The sequence below is a fragment of the Saccopteryx leptura genome, chromosome 6, assembly GCF_036850995.1.
Source record: "Saccopteryx leptura isolate mSacLep1 chromosome 6, mSacLep1_pri_phased_curated, whole genome shotgun sequence".
Lineage (NCBI taxonomy): Eukaryota > Metazoa > Chordata > Mammalia > Chiroptera > Emballonuridae > Saccopteryx > Saccopteryx leptura.
In genome coordinates, this window is record NC_089508.1 from 34,519,419 (window position 1) to 34,539,293 (window position 19,875).

General features: G+C 38.1%; 1 protein-coding gene across 1 annotated transcript; it reads right to left on the bottom strand.

Moving 5' to 3' along the window:
• Positions 1-4,640: 4,640 nt before the first annotated feature.
• On the bottom strand, positions 4,641-18,549 carry CCDC196 (coiled-coil domain containing 196). The gene is given in 12 exon segments (XM_066388099.1): positions 4,641-5,057; positions 5,274-5,308; positions 5,311-5,331; positions 9,887-9,893; positions 11,724-11,858; positions 12,239-12,298; positions 12,827-12,910; positions 13,111-13,188; positions 15,783-15,833; positions 16,547-16,643; positions 18,242-18,394; positions 18,500-18,549. Coding segments are annotated over 12 exon segments (891 nt in total). The 3' UTR covers positions 4,641-4,937.
• Between the last annotated feature and the right edge of the window lie 1,326 nt (positions 18,550-19,875).

Sequence of the window (19,875 nt, forward strand, 5' to 3'; positions counted from 1 at the left end):
GTTCAGCGAATAATTTGTTAAAATGGCACTTGTAATCAGGATTCTCTGTAAGATGGGTGCCTGGGCAGCCACCCAATGTGGATATTTCAGATTTACATTCCTTACTCTATTTTAACCTTTATCTGTGCAACAGTGTATTCTAAGCAGCCGTAGTAATGTTCATTCTGTCTATAGGTGAAAAAAATTGCAAGTGAGGATGCCAAGCAAGAAGCAATATGGAAATATCTTAAATAACAATTTTATTGTTTTTTGTCAGGTATTATTTAATATTTTTTATTAATATTTTAAAACTTACATGGTTTTGTGTACCTCTTTTATACTTATTTAAGTATTAAATGCATGAAATAATAAACTACTCCTCACTATATTATTTTTTATACTTAAAATGGTCATTAGGGAAGAGAACCAGTTGTTAAATTATTATATTTGAATTCCACCACTGGCTGTTCCTCTACTCAGTGGACTAAGACCAAGGGAGGATGGGTTTGGGTATCATATGTAAAGCTAGTGCCTTGATAGGTTAGCAGTTAGTTCAACTGTTCTCACAGAGTCCTATCTCTCCACCATAAATACAGATTTTGTTCTTTTCTGAGGGCTCTAATTTATACCTTTAATACCATCTGCATCATTTCATGTTAATATTCACAAGATGGAGAAACTCTTCCATATGTGTTCTGACAATTTACAAATGTACAAGGTCACTACTTATTTATATGGCTGCTTATCTCATAAAGGAAGAAAACCAGGAACAAGAAATATAATTTGATTTCTAAAGAAAGCAGTGGTATTTCTCCCCCCTAAATCCGAAGAAAGGATGGATTATAAGGAAGGAGGACAGAATTTGCTAGAGACGGAAAGAATTTTTAGATAAGAAAAGGAAGGTGAGATTTGCTATGGAAAAGTAACATTAAGTGCCCAGAAGCCATTTGATTTCTCAAAAGGGCTCTGTTTACAAGGCCTGCAGTTCTTAGTGTTCAGTAGACACAAGTCAAGAAAAGATAGTCCCAGACTTAACTGACATGAATGAAAGTTATATGAACTTTTTAAAAAAAAATCAAAAGTGTCAGGCTTTCCTTAGATTACTATTACTTAATTTCTAGCTCATCAAGCAGTATAAAGCCTAGCTATCCTAGAAAAAAATATTTTTGTCTCTATAAAAGCAGTTTATAAAGAGAAAATTAATTTGTTCACCTAAATATTTTCTCGCAAGTTGACTAATAATTGAAGGAAATATGGTTTATAGGAATGTTTACACAGTATTTTAGCTTGAAATGAACTTTAAAAGTTTGAAATGTTAGGAAGCATAATGAATTTGCCAAGGAAGCAGTTGTTCTGAAAAATCTCATTTAATTTGTAATAGTTACATTTTATATTTGTCAGCTTTTATAGCTCCTGTGGTATTTGATTGGTTGCAGAGCAAGTATCCCTTTCAAACGCAGGACCTTGTTCTCCTCCTATTTCCTAATATTTGATTACTAAATCCAGAACATATGAAGCAATGGGGACTTGGACCTGCTAGCAATGCAAGTACCTTCTAAGGGGCCAGAGGGGCTGTTAGAAATTTGCCCTAGCTTGTAACAGATTGCAGAAGCCTCTGCTTGTAAAAACAGATGCCACTTAAGGTGGCCAGAGTTCACTCAGACAATACTAAAGCTGTATTTTCTGCCTCAATCTAAAAGTATAAGGCATAATATTGCATACTGTCATGTCCTTTTTGATGCCTGAAATTCAAGACTAAAACTGAAAGTATCAAGCTATTGTTGGCTTTATTTCATTTAGGAAAGAAGTGTTTGACAAACATTATTGATCACCTTGAGGTCATTGCAAAAAGGTGAAATGTAAGCAAATATTTTGTAAATAGCTAGAAAGTCAAGGTAAAATAAATGAGATAAACCACAAAAATAAAACTACCCAACATTCTGGTTTGTAAATGTATTGCTGATGGGACAGAGTTTATCCTCATTTGAACTTGAAAAGTATCTCCCCAAATACAGTCAGGGATAGTGGGAGTTTTATTCTCAGAAAAACAAAATTGGAATATTATGAGAATAAATTAAACTATAATAATGGTGTTTCAATTCTACAAATATTTTCTACTTCTAATTCAGTTTCCCTGATAATTTGATTCAGAGATAGAAGATGCCCTAACCATAGATATATTCTAACTACATTGGAAGGGATAGCCCTCTCTGTAATTTAAAGTAATATTTCATTTGTCAGTGAATCTCTTAGGAATTTGAGTAGCTTGAATGAGTCTTTGATCTGTTGGGTAAGTAAACCAAACTAATTTGTACACACAAACCTGAGATCAGTAAACCGGTTTTATCAAAATGCAGACACCCATGAGTAGCCAGCCGACCCAACTGATAACTTTGCGCTATCGTATAATGAAAGTCAAGAGTCCAAAGTAAAATCTTAAAAACAAACTAGAATTAAAAGCTACAATATTTCAGCTTTGTGTTTTTAAGAAATTGAAAGATTTAGAGCATTAGAAGAAAAGTGATAATCCTGACTGATAACATTATCTTATTATTTCAACATTTTGAAGATGGTAAATGATTCATTTTTCAAGAAGTCTCTGCTAGCAAGTAGACTAGCTTATTTTATGCCTTAGTTAATGAATAATAATAACAAATAATTGCAATATAGTTCAAAAAGTAAGGGGGAAAGGTCAGATATTCATCTACACCCATTAAAGGGGTAAAACAGCAACAACAACATACAATTTTTTTAACTTTTTTAATTTTTAATTTTTATTAATTTATTTTAAAGACTTTATTCAATTTTCAGAGAGGAGAGAGAGGGAAAGAAGGAGGAGCAGGAAGCATCAACTCCCATATGTGCCTTGACCAGGCAAGCCTGGAGTTTCGAACCGGCAACCTCAGTGTTCCAAATCTATGCTTTATCCCACTGCGCCACCACAGATCAGGCAACAACATACAATTTTAAGACATTCAAAATGTGCTCTTTTAATCGATTTTTAGATGGGGAATCCAAGGCCCTAAGGTTAAATGATTTGTTCAAGGTAATGGTACAGTGAGATTTTATATTCCTGATTTGTGTTCTTATCATCTAACTGATTTGGAAGATCTCAAGACTGCTGACTTTCTTAAAACCGAATGCAGATTGCACACTCAGCTAACTCAGTTGGTACAACATGAAACTATCTCAGGACTGCAGAGCCTGTTAATTTTTGTGGTCAAGGGAAGCAAAATATGAGTTAGAGTGGAATGAGCTTTGGTAATCAGCTTAATTGTTAACAGCCCCAGTTAACTGGAACTTTGGATAGCCTTTCAACATAATCTAACTCCAGTTTTCGTCTTTTGTGAAATGAAGAAATTATATGCTTACTTAAAGCCCCTTCTAAAGTCCAAATTCTGTGATTTTGGTGTAAACTTTTTCTAGCCCAAAAATACATTTTAAAAATGTAATTTAAAATATACCTTTAAAATTTTAAATTGACTTTAGGAGAAATAAGATTTTCCCCCAAAATCTTATTGGCTTACTTTGCCCATTACTGGAATTTTAAAGGATTCCTACAGGAGATGAAGTGTTTTGTCACAAATCAGCTTTCCTTGTATTGAGATGAGATAGAAATTTAATGATACCTAAGCAGAAGAAAGACAAGACCTGAAGATCTCAGGGACTACCATATGATCCAATAGTACCATATTGATGCAAGACAGGTGTCAAGGGACCTGGGTCTTTGCAGTTAACTTTCTGTGGCCTTCTACAATATCTGAGCCTCTAGCAAATCTCAGACACTGTTAGGTGATCAAAATGAAAAGATGAACAAAATATCGTTTTGGGCTTCAAAAAGCTTAACATTTTTGGTGAAGGAGATAACTGGGTAAACAGATAATTGCAATATGGTTCATGAAGTGCTATGACAGAGGTCAGAGAACCTTGAACAGTGATTCTCTAACCTGGCTGCACTTAAGAATTTCCCAGGAGGTTTTAAAAAATACAGATGCTCTTGCCCTGTCCGTCAGAGATTATGATCTAAATGATCTGGAGAGGGCCCCAATGAATTGGTATTTTTAAAAGCTCCCAAAGAGATTCTGTATACAACTTGGGTTGAGAATTACTGGAATAAAAGATGGGCACCAAATTCAGCCCTTAATACAAATAGACATTGTTCGGACAGACAAGGAAAGAAGACTCTTTCAGGCTGAGGAACAGGTTTGTGTGAAGGCATGGAGATAATAATACAGTGCATTAGGGGAACTGCAAATAGTTCTGCAGATCTCAATGTAGAACATACGAGGGAAGAGGGGTATGGTGAACGATGAGCCTGGGGATGTAGGCAGGAGGCAGATAATTATTATATGGTCTGAATGAGTTTGGACTTTACACTAAAGGGGAAACTCGTAGGGAAGTGACATGATCTCATTTCTATTTTAGAAAAGGTAGTTTCAGTGGTGCTATAGAAGATAGATTAGAAGGACTGGAAGCAGGGAAACCAATTAAAAGGCTGTGGTAATTCAGGCAGGAAATAGGGCCTGAACTAAAACAGTGGTACTAGAAGATACTCAAGGAATACATAATTAGGGGGCAGAATCAACTGGGCAGTTTTATGTGGTTGATGAAAGAATAAAAGGAGTCTATGGAATATAATTTTTATTTTGTACCTACTTTTATTCAATGCCCATGGTGAGTCTGCCCAGAATTAAACATTTCAGAGGTGGAGAGGAGCTGCTTTTTATGGACTTAACAATATGCAGCGTGATTGGATCTAGTCATTTCAGAATCAAAAGCTATCAACAATCTCTAAAGGACTAAACTCCTAACATGCTTAAGTCCAAGCATATTACTGGTATTTCCACCCAGTTTGGTGGGGAATGAGAGGAGAATCAGCACTAAAACAAAAGTTTGAGAGATTTTAATGAACACAAAGGGCTGTGCCTATCTGTCCAAGCAAGTGGAGTGAAAGCCTTTTAATCCTTCAGAGATTCATCTGGCAGTGACCTCAGAAAAAAGAGCCTCCTTCCTGCATCATCATACTGACTTCCTTTAGTTCCTTGTTGTTCTGGGTAGGTCTTTGATCCCAGGAGTCTCTAAACCAGAAAGAAAAGAGAAAGAGAGAGAGAGAGACAGAGGGAGGGAAGGAGGGAAGGAGGAAAGGAAGGAAGGAAGGGAGGGAGGGAGGGATGGAGGGAAGGGGAGGGGAGGGGAAAGAAATTAAATTAGAATGCACATTAACAAATGCATTCCAAAAATCTACAACTTTTCAAGACTTAAAAGTGATTTTTGGAAATGAACATAGTTCTCACCACATTAGGTTCATTTTTGCCCTTCGTTGCTCTGCCATAGTTGTAGTGCCCACAGTACCTGAAGGGAAATGAGATTAGGAAAACGAGAAATGTTTTTCCTTTGAGAAAAAAAATAAAATAACTAGTTTTAATTTGATTTGCAAGGCTCTTTTAACGGTCATTGTATGACTATAGGACTGACTCTAATATTAGTATTGTGAATTTTCTAATTGCTGTTTTATAAAATCAATTTCTCAAACTGTATTTTTAAAGCTGGAGTGACAAACTTTGTTGTTGCTAAGAGCTCATGTCCCACACGAAAAAAAAAATCATTGCCTACTACATGCAAATAAAAATAATTTGAGAGGCTACAAAATGTACTTCTAAAACAGCTTTTAAATGAAGAAATGTGATGGTAATTCATATACATATGTTTATACCTCAGATACCGCAGATATGTATTACACACACATACACACACACACACACACAAATGGCTAACTGTGGATAGTGAAGAACAAACCAAAGATTAAGGTGGGGGTAGGGAAGGGAGAGAAGCAGTAGAGAGAAAGAGAGGCTGAGAGAATGGGACAAGGAGGCAATAAAAAGGTGAGAAAAAAGAGGGAGAATTGTAGGGTGCTAAATAGGCTCTGTGGTGAATCTGTCCTAGGTTAGTGTTGCCAGACTAACATAGGATGCCCAGTTGAATTTGGGTTTCAATAAACAAATAATTTTTAATTATTTGTGTAACAGAGTCAGAGTAAGTGTGTCCCATACAATATTTGGGACTTATTTATACTAAAAAGGTATTGTTTACCTGAAATTCAATTTTAACTGGGCATCCAGTTAAGTCAAATGTCTTATCACCACTTCTATTATTATTCAAGGTAAACTTCTTTAAACCCCAGAAGGCATCCTCTTCTTATTTGCTAAATATGACAACCCTATCCTAGAAATCCTGCTGCTCTCCTGAGTGTGTGATGCAAGAAAAAAAAATTGGAATCTATTGTCACTCATTGAAATTAAACATAATATTAATAAAGATACAGTTTACTTTTTAAAAAAACCTTTAACATTTATATTTTGGAAAGAAGCCTTTTATTCTCCTCCTGAACTTCTGCAGGGTTTTATATAAAGTGAAAGGATGATCTAGTTAGAAATTAACTTCATAACCTACTAATACCATAAACCTAACCTTGACATCAAGTTGCCTCAAAGCTTAAAAAGCCTGTGTTTGCAAGCAGTACTATTTATCAAGGACCCAGATTTGAGCTAGCTGTAGGTTTCCGCCCATGCCTTTCAACATTTTAACTTAACACTACTATTTTCCTTTCAGCAGTACCTGCTGGAGTGAATTTCAGTTATCAAGAGGAGTAATACTAAAGTGAAGTAAAGGTTAAAGCCAGGAAGAATGAATTGCGGTCAGAACAGGGAGTTACAGAATAAATAACATCTCAAGAGTATTCATTTCCCACCTCACTGGACTTTCATCAGAATTTATAAATGTAGCAAAGTATTCACATTCAACCTTCAGCTTCTCAAAAGAGCTCAAGGAAATGCTAAGTGTTTAGGGAGGGGTGAAGGAGAGAAAAGCAAGGCTGTCAAAATCAAATGTCTTATCACCACTTCTACTATTACTAAAGAGAAATCTTTTTAAACACCAGTAGGCATGATGGAAAATTTAGCTGAATTTCAAGATTGCTTCATATCTGCGCTGTCAACTGTACTTGAAGCCAGGGAAGGGCTGCCATAGAGCCAGGGTCAGTTTGTAATTTTGCACTGGTGGGGAAGTAAATTTCTTCAAATGTGACCCGTCTCTGGACTTTACCCTACACATAAAATGGTTTCTCTTCTGTAAGGCTAGGTGATGCAGTATGCTAAACAGATAAGACTGACAAGGGTTATACTACAAACTGGGCCTCATGGGAATTTGCAAGAAGTGACTGAAGTGTAACAGAGTCAGTAATATTAACACAGGATTGTATCTTGCCAACCAAATAGGTCATACCACTGTGTCATGGCCCACCAGCACACAGGACAGTTGATGTGGGAGGAGGAATTCTTGGCCAAGAGCAGAGGGAAATACCTTCCCTCTACTTGGAAATGCCTTGAACAGAAGGGACTGTATCCTGATTTTCTAAGAAGTGTGTCCAAAATTACACTCCACCCTTTCCTTAAGGCAGATTTGTGAAATTCAATTCTTTTGAAAGTAGAGGAAAAGAAACATTATCCAGGAACATTCTTAAGTACTTAGCCTTCAAAAAAAGAAAAAAAAAAATCCCTGTACCTTATGCCATTGTCTAACTGATGTTTTAACTCAGTGCCCCAGTTGCCTGATTTATCAATGGTAGAAAGAAACTGTTAGATAGGGATTGGGATTGTGGAAGAAGTGGACAGTGACATTTTTGGATTGGAAGGAGTAGAATAATAGGTAAGGATTGTGAAGCCAAATACCAAGTTTAATGCCACAGAGCCTGGCAGAAAACAAATAGTTTTTTTCTTCTATTTTTATTTTATATGTAAATGTAACACTTTTTTTTTTCCTTTTTAATATAGCACATTTTGTCCTAAGGGTAATTAATACAAGGCCAATCTCTCTCCCACAGCGTTTCCTGAATTACCACGATTTATGGACTAGGAGCCTGGATGTGATTGGTGCCACCTACTGGGATAAACGCAGAATTACAAATCTGTCAATCTTAGGGAACCAGTTTATTACTGAACAAATTAATCTTAGGGAGTATGATTCTTTGTAAGATTATACATTAAACAAGTGATAATTTTGAATTCAAGTCATAGTCTATAGAAATGGAAGAGTCATTGGAAATCACATATTTTAATACTGCCATTTTATAGCATATTCTAGGAGATTTCAGATATGGAGTCAGAAGTCTGACTTCTCTGATGTTGTTTCTTGTTCTATAATAACTGCCCCACAGAGTCATTGTGAAGATTAAACGAAACCATATGTTTTTAACATGCTCTGCAATATTTTATGGTTGTTTTAGATAAATAAAAAACTGAAACTAAGTGTCTTGCCCAAGTTATTTAGCCTCAGAGTAAGGCCTTCAGTCAGATATGATTCTACACCTAATGCTTTTTACATTAAACTACTACCTAAGATTTAATGGTGAGATGATTTTAGGTGGCAACTGAGATAAATCTAGAAGCTACTAGACACATTAAATACTCTACAGCACAGTGGGAAAATTATTCCCTTTTCAATTCTCTCTAACTTGATGGTATCAAGGAGAAAGTTTCAATTTGTTGCTGGATTTCTTTAAAACTTTCTACATCTTGTTAATTTCATTTTCTAATAAATATAAAACACCTCGGGCTTCAACATCTTGTTAGTATATTAAAATTTTGTTTTCTCTATACTTATTAAGTTTAGTTCCCATTATAAGTAACTCCAGTAGAATTTCATTTAAAACAATAATATAAATTTTATTTTCAAATAATGCATTTAAGAAATTAAAGGAGGTAATCTCAACAGAAAATACTGAGAAAACAATAGTCCAGGGGACACTGAAGTTGGGAAACAGTGAGCACCACCAAACCACCTTCCTATTATATCACTGTGGGTAATAATCTTAACATAATTACTTTAAAAATCTCTCTTAGAGAAAATGTTTCTTTTGTTTACTTTTCAATAATCAAATACTAGGTTATAAATAGGTCAATATAACTAAACTCTAAGACAGATTTCAGATCCACTTGGGCTCAAACAAACCTAAAGATTTTATATATTTGTGTATTAGAAAATGAAACTGGCCTGACCTGTGGTGGCGCAGTGGATAAAGCGTCAACCTGGAAACGCTGAGGTTGCCGGTTCGAAACCCTGGGCTTGCCTGGTCAAGGCACATATGGGAGTCGATGCTTCCTGCTCCTCCCCCTTCTCTCTCTCTCTCTCCCCCCTTTCTATAATGAATAAATAAAATCTTTAAAAAAAAAAAAAAAGAAAATGAAACTGGGCCCTGGCTGGTTGGCTCAGTGGTAGAGCGTCGGCCTGGCGTGCAGGAGTCCCAGGTTCGATTCCCGGCCAGGGCACACAGGAGAAGCGCCCATCTGCTTCTCCACCCCTCCCCCTCTCCTTCCTCTCTGTCTCTCTCTTCCCCTCCTGCAGCTGAGGGCACTGAGGATGGCTCTGTGGCCTCTGCCTCAGGCGCTAGAATGGCTCTGGATGCAACAGAGCGACGCCCCAGAGGGGGCAGAGCATCGCCCCCTGGTGGGCATGCTGGGTGGATCCCGGTCGGGCGCATGCGGGAGTCTGTCTGACTGCCTCCCTGTTTCCAGCTTTGGAAAAATGAAAAAAAAAAAAAGAAAGAAAATGAAACTGGCCTATAATCCATGCTCAGTGAATGCACAGTTAGTAAAACACAGGAGCAATGGGTCGCTGATGTCTGTGGCTACAGCCATTTATAGTAACTAAACAGTTTGGTGCCCTTTCACTTAGTTCTCTAGAAGCATAAGAGAAGAGAAAAGAGGGTGTTGATCCGTGGGCTGTCCTAGCTCAAGCTCAAAGACCCAAAGTTCTTCAAACAAGCAAAAAAGAAAAACTCAGGTGATCAAGTTGAATGGAATCTTTCATTTTTACTAAATTTGGCTTGATTTGAATCTGGAACTAAGAGAACTTTGGCTCTTTACTCTATGGATCCCCTCAAGATGACCTTCAGCTAATTTTAAATGAAATATCCTTCTTGTAACCTTTTCCTCTATCATTTTCATTCATATCTCAATGACTTTATACTACTTATGATTGCACTCCAAGTTCTTATCAAGCTTTCTACATCCAAGTCTTATCAAAACACCAAGAGAAAAACATGAACTTTTTTTTAATAGGTATAGGTATCCATCCAGTCTTCTAGATTTTCTAAATTTTATAAATTTTATTTATGGATCAAGTCAGGCCAACAGTGTGCTATATACCTGGACCAAATCATCTTGAGCTAATTCAATATTTTTTTAATTCAAATTAATAATTTATTATCAGATTGTGCCAAGAAATAGATAAGAAACAGCCTAGGAAATTTAGATTCTGAATTCATTTTATAAATATTATTGAGAACACTAGCTACTATAATTAATACACATAGAGTGTCCTGTCCCCATGATAAGGACTTGGAAAGAAATTACTCTCTGATCTCAGTACCAATAAAAGCTATGGTTCCCCTGAGCAATTGGTGATTGTTATTTTGTGGGCAACATAAATTCGTGTCTCTTTTTCTGAGAATTCAGAATCAAGTTTGAAGCCTGCCTTTACCAGCTACATAGTACTACTTCTATTATGTATTTTCATATATTTACCTGGCTTCAAATTATTTTCCCTTTGCCTTGATTTGTCTATTTAATCCTGTGTGCTGTTTATGATTTTGTAAACTGTTCAAGCCCTTATGGAATAGGATTGTGAAGAAATAGAGATACACATTACTGATACTGATAAAACGTCATGATTTCTCATTCTCTGTCTCTTTTTTAAAATACAGAGTGCAGATTCATAGATCACTGGAAATTTTTTTAAAGATTTTATTCATTTTAGAGAGGAGAGAGAGAGAGAGAGGAGGGAGGGGCAGGAAGCATCAACTCCCGTATGATCAGACAAGTCCAGGGTTTCAAACTGGTGACCTCAGTGTTCCAGGTTGATGCTTTATCCACTGTGCCACCACAGGTCAGGCAGATCCCTAAAAATTTAAGAACTCTTTTCTCCTGCCCCTCAGAAACCATTTCTTTATTCTCTCTCTCTCTTTCTCTCTTTTTATGGTAAACTATGATTTCCTCTAATGATGCCATAAATTCTTTGGAGGGAAATGCTGAAATTTTCAAAGGAATATCTAGATTGGTGAAACTGACAACCATTGTCAGATGTCTATCTCCTTGGCCTTCAGTTCTGAAGTAGCAGAGCCTATTCCAACAAGATTCATGAAATCCTTTAATTCTGTGGAGAAGGGAGAGGGTGGAGAGGAAACTAATAGTTTATCAAGTGCCAACTATGTATCAATTACATATGCCAAGTACATAATATATCAGTTTTTACAACAGAAAATTTCATTTCCTCCAGAGGAATTCTTACCTTGTTATGAGAGCTAATATGTAACACTGTTAACACCATGTGGGAGACATGTGTTGATCACTTTACATGTAATGGGATCTTTAATGTAAAATAAAACAAAACCTTAGGAAGCCAATGAACAATGTGAACTGAGGAACGGAGGAAAGATCAAAGGGACCAGAGGAAAAAAAAACAGAGGGAAAGGGGATGATAGGATGGGATAAAGCTGAAGGGAAGGAGGGAGGGCGCTATGGGGAGGGGGGCAAGGGAGATGTTGAGGGAAATACGGGGGAGGGGGATGCATTCAGGGCAACACTAGAATCTATGTAAACACAATAAATTAAAATATATTTTAAAAAATTAAAAACAAAAATAAAACCTTAAACTGTGTACCTGTGGAACTCCACCTACCTTCTTGGAACCCAGGGAGATTTAAAAAATGCTTGCTTTGGCTCAAAATTCCGCTGTAAGTATAGTGATAATATCAGGTCACTGGCCTTCTGGTAGTTCTTTAGGGCTTCAATTCTGATCTCAATCACTTTTCCATTAAGGTCATTCTACAAGAGAACATTTTTCAAAACTACACATATACTGTTGACCTCTCTAAAACCCCTGTAACTTGAATCCTTATTTGCTCAGAAGTTTAAAATGATCTCATTATGCTTAGTTTTTAAAAGTTGGGGAGAAAGCATATGTGATTTTCTTTCTCATTTCAAATAGAACAAAGTCAAGACCATAGGAAAAGAGTGCTATGTAGCCCAAGTTACCCAAGGTGAAGCTGGAGACAGTTCTTTCCAGCCGTCTCCCCGTGAAACATTGCTTTAGCAGAACAATTAGTAATTGAGGTGAAGATCAGGGTTAGCATTATGAAACTAAAAGCTGTTATACTGGATGAATGAAACTGTACCCTAAGTCTACCCTGGGAAGACATTAATACCTGAAGGTTGTTGGCTTGCTCCTGATACCTGACCCATTCTATTTTCCTCTGTTGCTTTTCCTGGTGGAAGAAAGAGCCTCTGGGTGACAAAGTAGATTGAGATCAGAAATCAGTTCTTTCAATATACCACAAAGCTATGTAGCAACATTATGGTATCATAGATTCACTAATAAATCGGTTTCAACTGGACAGTCCTTTTACTTGGCCTCACCTGTACAGTCCACTCTCCAAAAGTTAAAATCTAAATAAATAGTATCATTTTCTATGAATGAATTGGCTGAGAGATTAGATACAACATAATGCCTCTAAATAAATGTTCAAAAACAAATTAACAAGTGTTTTGATGTCACATAGCTATTGCGAAGTTGTCATTGTTGGCACAGCTTCTCCCACTTTGCCCTGGCCAACATGATTTCCGGGAAACTTGCAGTGTCACTCTGACTCAAATATATCACAAGGGAGTCAGATCTCCTATAAATTTTTGCATCAGCTCAGGAGTACACTAGAGTATAGGCATATTACTACTACATTAAAGATACCTAATCTATCAGCTCTAAAAGCCAGTGCCATTCAGAAAGTTTGTACTACCTTTCTGATCTCCTTCACTTTCTCTGCATATGATGTCTCCCATTCATTCATGGTCTTCTGAGGCAATGAGGTGGTTTGGGGAAGCTGGTATGGAAGAAGAGAGCTAAATGACTAGGAGGTCAGGAAAGAAGTGCAGTGTCTCAGCAGACAGTTAATCCAGTATATCCTAAAGGCCCAGATCCTACCTATCTGCTTACCTACAGTAGCCCTGATTGTCAACAGGCCATTTTCAGTTGTGTAGCATCAACAATTTTTAAATTCTAAGTACCATAAATTCTACTTGCCTTTCCATCCTGCGAGTTTGCTTTGCTTTTTATCTGTGGTGCTTTTTGTTGATCACTGAGTTCTTCTGTGTTGAATGTCTATAGAGAGACATTTTGGCAGAGTTTTAAATTAGCCATAGTTAGTAAAAGAAGTAGAAAGCCAAAATGGGTCAAGGCTTATGGCTCCTGCCCGTCAGCAACCTCTCAGGGCCCAACATGAAAAATGAACTAGCAAGGGGGCTCAAAATGGAACAGGCCCTTCTATTTGGTCCCTTGAGTATACCTTATAATAATAATAACTATTAAAAGAACCCCTATATGCTAATCATTATTATAAACAAATTATAATTTCCACTTACAATGCTCTACTACATCGAAAACATTCTTATTTAATCCTCACAGGACTATTTTTCCTTTCAATATACAGAGGAGAAAACAGATTTGGAGAGTCTATCGGGGTCCCAAACTTTTTATACAGGGAGCCAGTTCACTGTCCCTCAGACAGTTGGAGGGCTGCCACATACAGTGCTCCTCTCACTGACCACCAATGAAAGAGGTGCCCCTTCAGGAAGTGCAGAAGTGCGGTGGGGGTGGATAAATGGCCTCAGGGGGCCACATGCGGCCTGTGCGGCCATAGTTTGGGGACGCCTGGAAGTCATTTGGGGTCATACAGGAAAGTACAGAATTAGAATTTGAACCAGCTTTCTCAGACTGAAGCCTGTATTTTTAACCATTAGGCATGCTGTTCTCTCTCCATTTCTCACTATCTAAAAAATATGGGTAAAGAAAGTCAATCACAAGCTAAGTCATACAGACGTCCCTTCTAAAAAGTCTTTTGAGAGCTCTAGAAAAAGCTGGATTTTGATAGAGGAATTGTGCTGGCACATTTCCTGTCACAAGGACTCAAGGACTCAGGTACTAAAACTTATGTTGATTCATAGAACTGATTTGTAGCTGCCACTGAGAACTAGGAGCAGATCTTAGCATAAGAATGCAAGGCTTGATGGTAGCCTGATTGTTTATGGAAAGGTGAGGTGAAAGGAAGCAGTCAGAAATTACATGACACACGTGTTTTTATCATAAGACTCAGTCTCATAGTCTATGAAAAAGCACTCGGATACTGAGGGCTTTTGTCCACTAAGAAATTTCTATCCCTGCCTGGTTTCACAGACAGGCTATTATTGTTGCAAAATTATATGGGAATTAGAATTAGGTATTCATTCGTTCAATTTACAGTTATTGATTGTCTACCAGGTTCCAAGCATTGTGCTGTGTGCTAGGGATTCAGAGATGAACAAAGCAATCGAAATACTGAAGGAGCTTGTATCCACAGGGGGGCAGGGAGAGTACAAAAAGTTATGGAGGACACAAATAGGGTTGTATAGTAGGAAGTAGGGGGGATTGCCCTGTTTTAGATAGAGTGAACAAGGAGGGCCTCCCTAAGGAGGTGACATTTAAAAAGACACCTGAAGGATGAGAATGAGCCAACCATAAGAAAATACCATTACAGGTCAGGGATAAAGCAAGAGCAAAAGCCTTGAGATGGAAAAAGTCTTGGCATGTTTGAGAAATCACATGGAGGCCAGTATGGGAGGAAATTACTTCTTTTTAAAAAAATGATTTTAGCTTTGGCTGGTTGGCTCAGTGGTAGAGCATCGGCCTGGTGTATGGATATCCTGGGTTCAATTCCCAGTCAGGGCACAGAGGAGAAGCCCACATCTGCTTCACCCCTCCCCCTCTCTCTTCTCTCTCGCTCTTCGCCTCCTGCAGCCATGGCTTGATTAGAGTGATTTGGCCCTGGATGCTGAGGATGGCTCCATGACCTCTGCCTCAGGTGCTAAGAAGAGCTTGGTTGCTGAGCTACAGAGCAATGCCCCAGATGGGCAGAGCATCACCCCTAGTGGGCTTGCTAGGTGGATCCTGATTGGGGTGCATGTGGCAGTCTGTCTCTCTGCCTCCCCTCCTCTCACTGAATTAAAATAAAAAAAAAACAAAGCAGAGAGAGAGGAGAGAGGAAGAAAGACAGAGAGAGAAGACTTCTATGAGAGAAGATTAGAGAAGTAGACAAGAGCCAGCTTTTGCCACAATAAGAAGCATCTGTAGCCTGACCTGTGGTGGCACAGTGGATAAAGTGTCGACCTGAAATGGTGAGGTTGCCGGTTCGAAACACTTGGTTTGCCCGGTCAAGACACATATGGGAGTTGGATGCTTTCTTCTCCTCCCCCCTTCTCTCTCTTTTCCTCTCCTTTTTTTTTTTTTTAAATTTTTTTAATTTTTTTATTTATTTATTAATTTTTAGAGAGAGAGACAGAGAGAGAGAAGGGGGAGGAGCTGGAAGCATCAACTCCCATATGTGCCTTGACCAGACAAGCCCAGGGTTTCGAACCGGCGACCTCAGCATTTCCAGGTCGACGCTTTATCCACTGCGCCACCACAGGTCAGGCTCCTCTCCTTTCTAAAAATGAAAAAAGTCTCATTTTTAAAAAAAAAGCATCTGTAAAGGGTTTTCATAAGAAGAGTAATGTAATTTTATTGTTTAAAAAATATCACTTTGGCTACTCTGCAAAGAATGAACTGAATGAGGCATGAGTGGAAACAGGGACATGAGAGAACTGAGGGGGACAAGAGGAAAGGGAACTCTTCTGTGTTAACGTCTGTAAGACAATATTTTCAAGAGATCCCAAGAGGCACACCTTGTTCCATAGCATCTCCATTTCCTTCCGAAGCATCTTGTTTTTCCTTTCCTGTTGGGGGGCGGGGACCAAACAAGCAGAAACATGTGTTTGTCCCATTATTAAAGTGAAATTGGAAGAAATTACTAAGTAATAGAGGAGAAGGAGTGCAGGGACATAGTCAACCACAGAGGAAAGCAATAAATGAGCCTAACCCAAAATTCAGGAACACAGAGTTAAGTTTGATGATGATAATGACAATAAAAAAGTAATAAAAAATTTCAATAACTTTAATTATCATAATTGGGGTACGAGAACAATAGAAATGAGTTCCTCACACTTACAATACTTAAGGTGTTCTGATCATGTGGCAATGTCTGCGGCTTAGACCATTAATTTTTAGTATTTAAGATCCTTTACATTGCTGATTTTTAAAAAATCTTATAAGACTCAGAGCAACTATTTTTTATTTGGGTGGGCATTTTCTAATCCTTCTGAAATGTGAAGGATTAATATGCTTCTATTCATTAACCGCTGGATGAAAAGTTTTTTAAAAAGTCAAAGAAATAGAATTTTTGCTGGTTACTCATCCTTGTTCTTCTCAACATTTTTTTTCTCACTGCCTTTGAATGATCTGGAATCCTGGACTTTCCAGATTAGGGAATAGAAGTATTAGAGCATCAACACTACAGGTGAGCATTCTCTTTCCTTCCACATCTGATGACAGCAATGGCATTGATCCCTATTTAGGAGGCCATGCCTTGGAGTGCCCATCAACCTCTTACCAGATTCTGCTTCATCTCCTCTGCTTCCCTAATGAGCTCCACGACTGAGGAATCTTCACTCCCCTTACCTGCCATGATCTGCCTCATGATCTGCAGACTGGAAGGAGGAGAAAGACATTATAAAACACAATACTTCCTAAAGAGTAATACAAATGTTTTGCATTTGGTTAGAAAGTACCATGGAAATGAGATGGGGGCTGAAATCATGGGAATTATGGAAGTCCTTCTTGACATAGCAGGTCTTTATAGGATGACTCTATTCCTAATTGACATTTACCTTAGCTGTGTGCTCTATACTGCTCAAAACTTAGGTCTTCAACAGCCAGTGAAACCTCTCTCCACCCTGTCAGAAGAATGTTTTGGTGTATGGCTTTTGGCCTAGAAAGGGGCACTTTTGCTCCTGTGAAGAAGGAGGTTAGAGAACCTGCTGTCTTCAGGATAAATTCCAGAATTGTTTCCTACCCTGTCTTGTCAATCTCCCCACCTTGCATCTATCTCCACATAAAGACATTTAAGTTAGTTGGGGAAAGCACTTATATCTTTATAGTGCCCCCCAGAGAATCAAGCCATCAAGAAGTTTCTAATAAAATCTGAATCAATAGCAAGTCTTCGACTGTGAGAGAAGAGATCCTTTAATAATGTTTATATGCATTGTACTTTTTCCTCTCCAATTAAAGCAGAGAAGCAAGACTTTGTGTTCTCCTGCCCGAGGCAAGTCTGGGTTTCGGGGTTTGCTTGATCACAACTTTCTGCATGGCATTTGTTCTCCAAAAATCTGAGCTGCTTATAGTTAAGGATAGATTCAGAATGAAGGCAGACCTATGAAGGTGAGATTGCCTGAGACTAGAAAGGAAACTAAGAGGAGATAGATCCTAAGAACAGTGAATATCTTAGTGAACCACTAAGACCTCAGCTGCCTAGAATGCTTAGAGAAGCCAGACCCTAGACTTTGAAAAGCCATTTCAGTACTTGGCATGGGAAGAGCAGAGTCATCTATCCTGAAGTGATTTCACAAATGTGAATAAGGAGCAATCAGTGTGACCATGATAAACTAAAGGTATTAAAGGCTCTTATGTGTTTCTTGGGTAGATACCCTGGGGAAGAAGAGTAACAACGTAATCCCATGAGATGAGGGCTGAGCCTTATTTAATTTTATTAAAAGAAAATAAAGGAGCCTGACCAGGCAGTGGAGCAGTGGATAGAGAGCATCAGCCTGGGACAATGCAAATCCAGGTTAGAAACCCCAAGGCCACTGGCTTGAACATGGGCTCATCCGGCTTGAGTATGGGCTCACCAGCTTGAGCGCAAGGTCGCCAGCTTGAGCATGGGATCATAGACATGACCCTAGGGTTGCTGGCTTGAGTCTAAAGATCACTGGCTTGTCTGGAGCCCCCCAGTGAAGGCACCTATGAGAAAGCAATCAATGAACAACTAAAGTGCCACAACTATGAGCTGATACTTTTCATCTCTCCCTTCCTGTCTGTCTGTCCCTTTCCCTCCTTCTCTCTTTTCTCTCTCTCTCTCTTAGAAAAAAAAAACTGTTCTTTGCCATTCTGATTTTGTGGCTACAAATTCTTTAGTGACTACAGCAGAATGTTTAAATCTTTTTTTAATGTAAATAATCATTGCTAATCCTATGGATTAAGGTTCTCCAGGTTTTCTCCCTTTAGGAACTGCTGAATAAGGAGCCATTACCTTCTTTGTTTTTCATCTAAATTGGACATTAACTTCTGGAATAAGAGATTGTTCTTATCTTCAAGCGGTTTTAGCATCTCTAGCAGTTCCAGCTTTCTTAGTTTTAAGTCCTCATTCAATTCCTTCAAGTAGTTGTACTCTATTTTAGAACTTCTGCAGGAAGAGACACCATAATATCTGCCTTTAGTCTGGGTTAATAGAGACCCTCTTTTTTCCTCCTGGTTAGCTGCCAGCTAGCATCTTCTGTCAAAGACTCACCTTGTTTTTGAGGGCAAGTGACAACTTGGAGAGTTTGAACTACTTGTCATCTTGAAGGGAAACTTCTACTTTAAGAATGAAGAGGTTTTCTGGAAAATATGTGTCTTCTTGTTCCATTCAGTTGTCATCATTTTTGTGCTGCTGTTCTTGAAACTTCTGTTGCATTGGACTGATTTTAGCTGCAGCTTGAGGTCACAATGGCCCTAAGACACAGAATCAACAGGTCTTTTAAGTAACTTCAACATCAATGACAGTTTGTTGACTAAAAGTGCTATTAGCTACATCTTATAAATTCTTAAGCTTTAGCCAGCACCAAAAAGTTTATTCTGAAGTCTTTGATTGAATTGTAAACAGAACATCTGTATTATGTAGTAGAAAATGGTAACATATCAAAAATAACTCATCAACACCATCTTCCGAAGCAATTAACCTCCATGAAATAGCCTACTATCTGTAAGGCACAGTGATAGACTCTATGAGTGAAGAAACAATAAAGACAAAGTATCCATCTTCTGTGGGTCTTAGGAGGAGGAGAAGATAACTCTAAGAGACATTAAAAAAAATAGAGGCCAAACTGGCAATTATAAGGTATAGATATAATATTAAGTAATATTATATATGTGGCAAATACCATTATTTTCCTATTTTTAAAACTTGATATATCTTAATGGGAAGGTAGACTAATATTGGACATGTAGCAAGAGGATATAATTTGTGAAAGAACTATACTATCAGTATGTTCTTCCCCAACCAGGATTTTTCCTGAGAGGCTGACTTACCTCCAGATTCTGTTCTGTCTCCATTTTCCTCTCCTTATTAGAACCACATTTCTCCTAGACCCTATGATTTCCTGTCTTCATCTATGTCAATGAGCAGAAGATAACCCAAAGAGTTATACATTTGTTTCTTCATGTCCTTAAATACAGTCTTAGGGCAGTAATTTTCATGATATTCTCAAATGTGAATTAAGTCCTGTCGATTTCAAGAATTACCTGAGCATTTCGAAGCATTTTCTAGGAACAGTCTCCAAATTAACTTAAACCCTTCGTTATCTTTTGAGAAAATTTTCTTTTTGAGAAGAGCGTAAATAAAGAGACATACTCCCACATGCACCCTGACTGGGATCCACCCAGTGACCCCTGTTTGGGGCCAATGTTCTGCCAATGATTGCAACTGAACTATTTTTAGTGCCTAAGGTAGAGGTTCCACAGAGTCATCCTCAGCACCAGGGCTAACATTCTCAAATCAATTGAGCCATGGCTGCAGGACTAGAAGGGGGCTGGGGGGAGAAGCAGGTGTTTGCTTCTGCTGTGTCCCTGGACTGGGAATCGAACCCAGGACTTCCACATACCTGGTTGATGCTCTACCACTGAGCC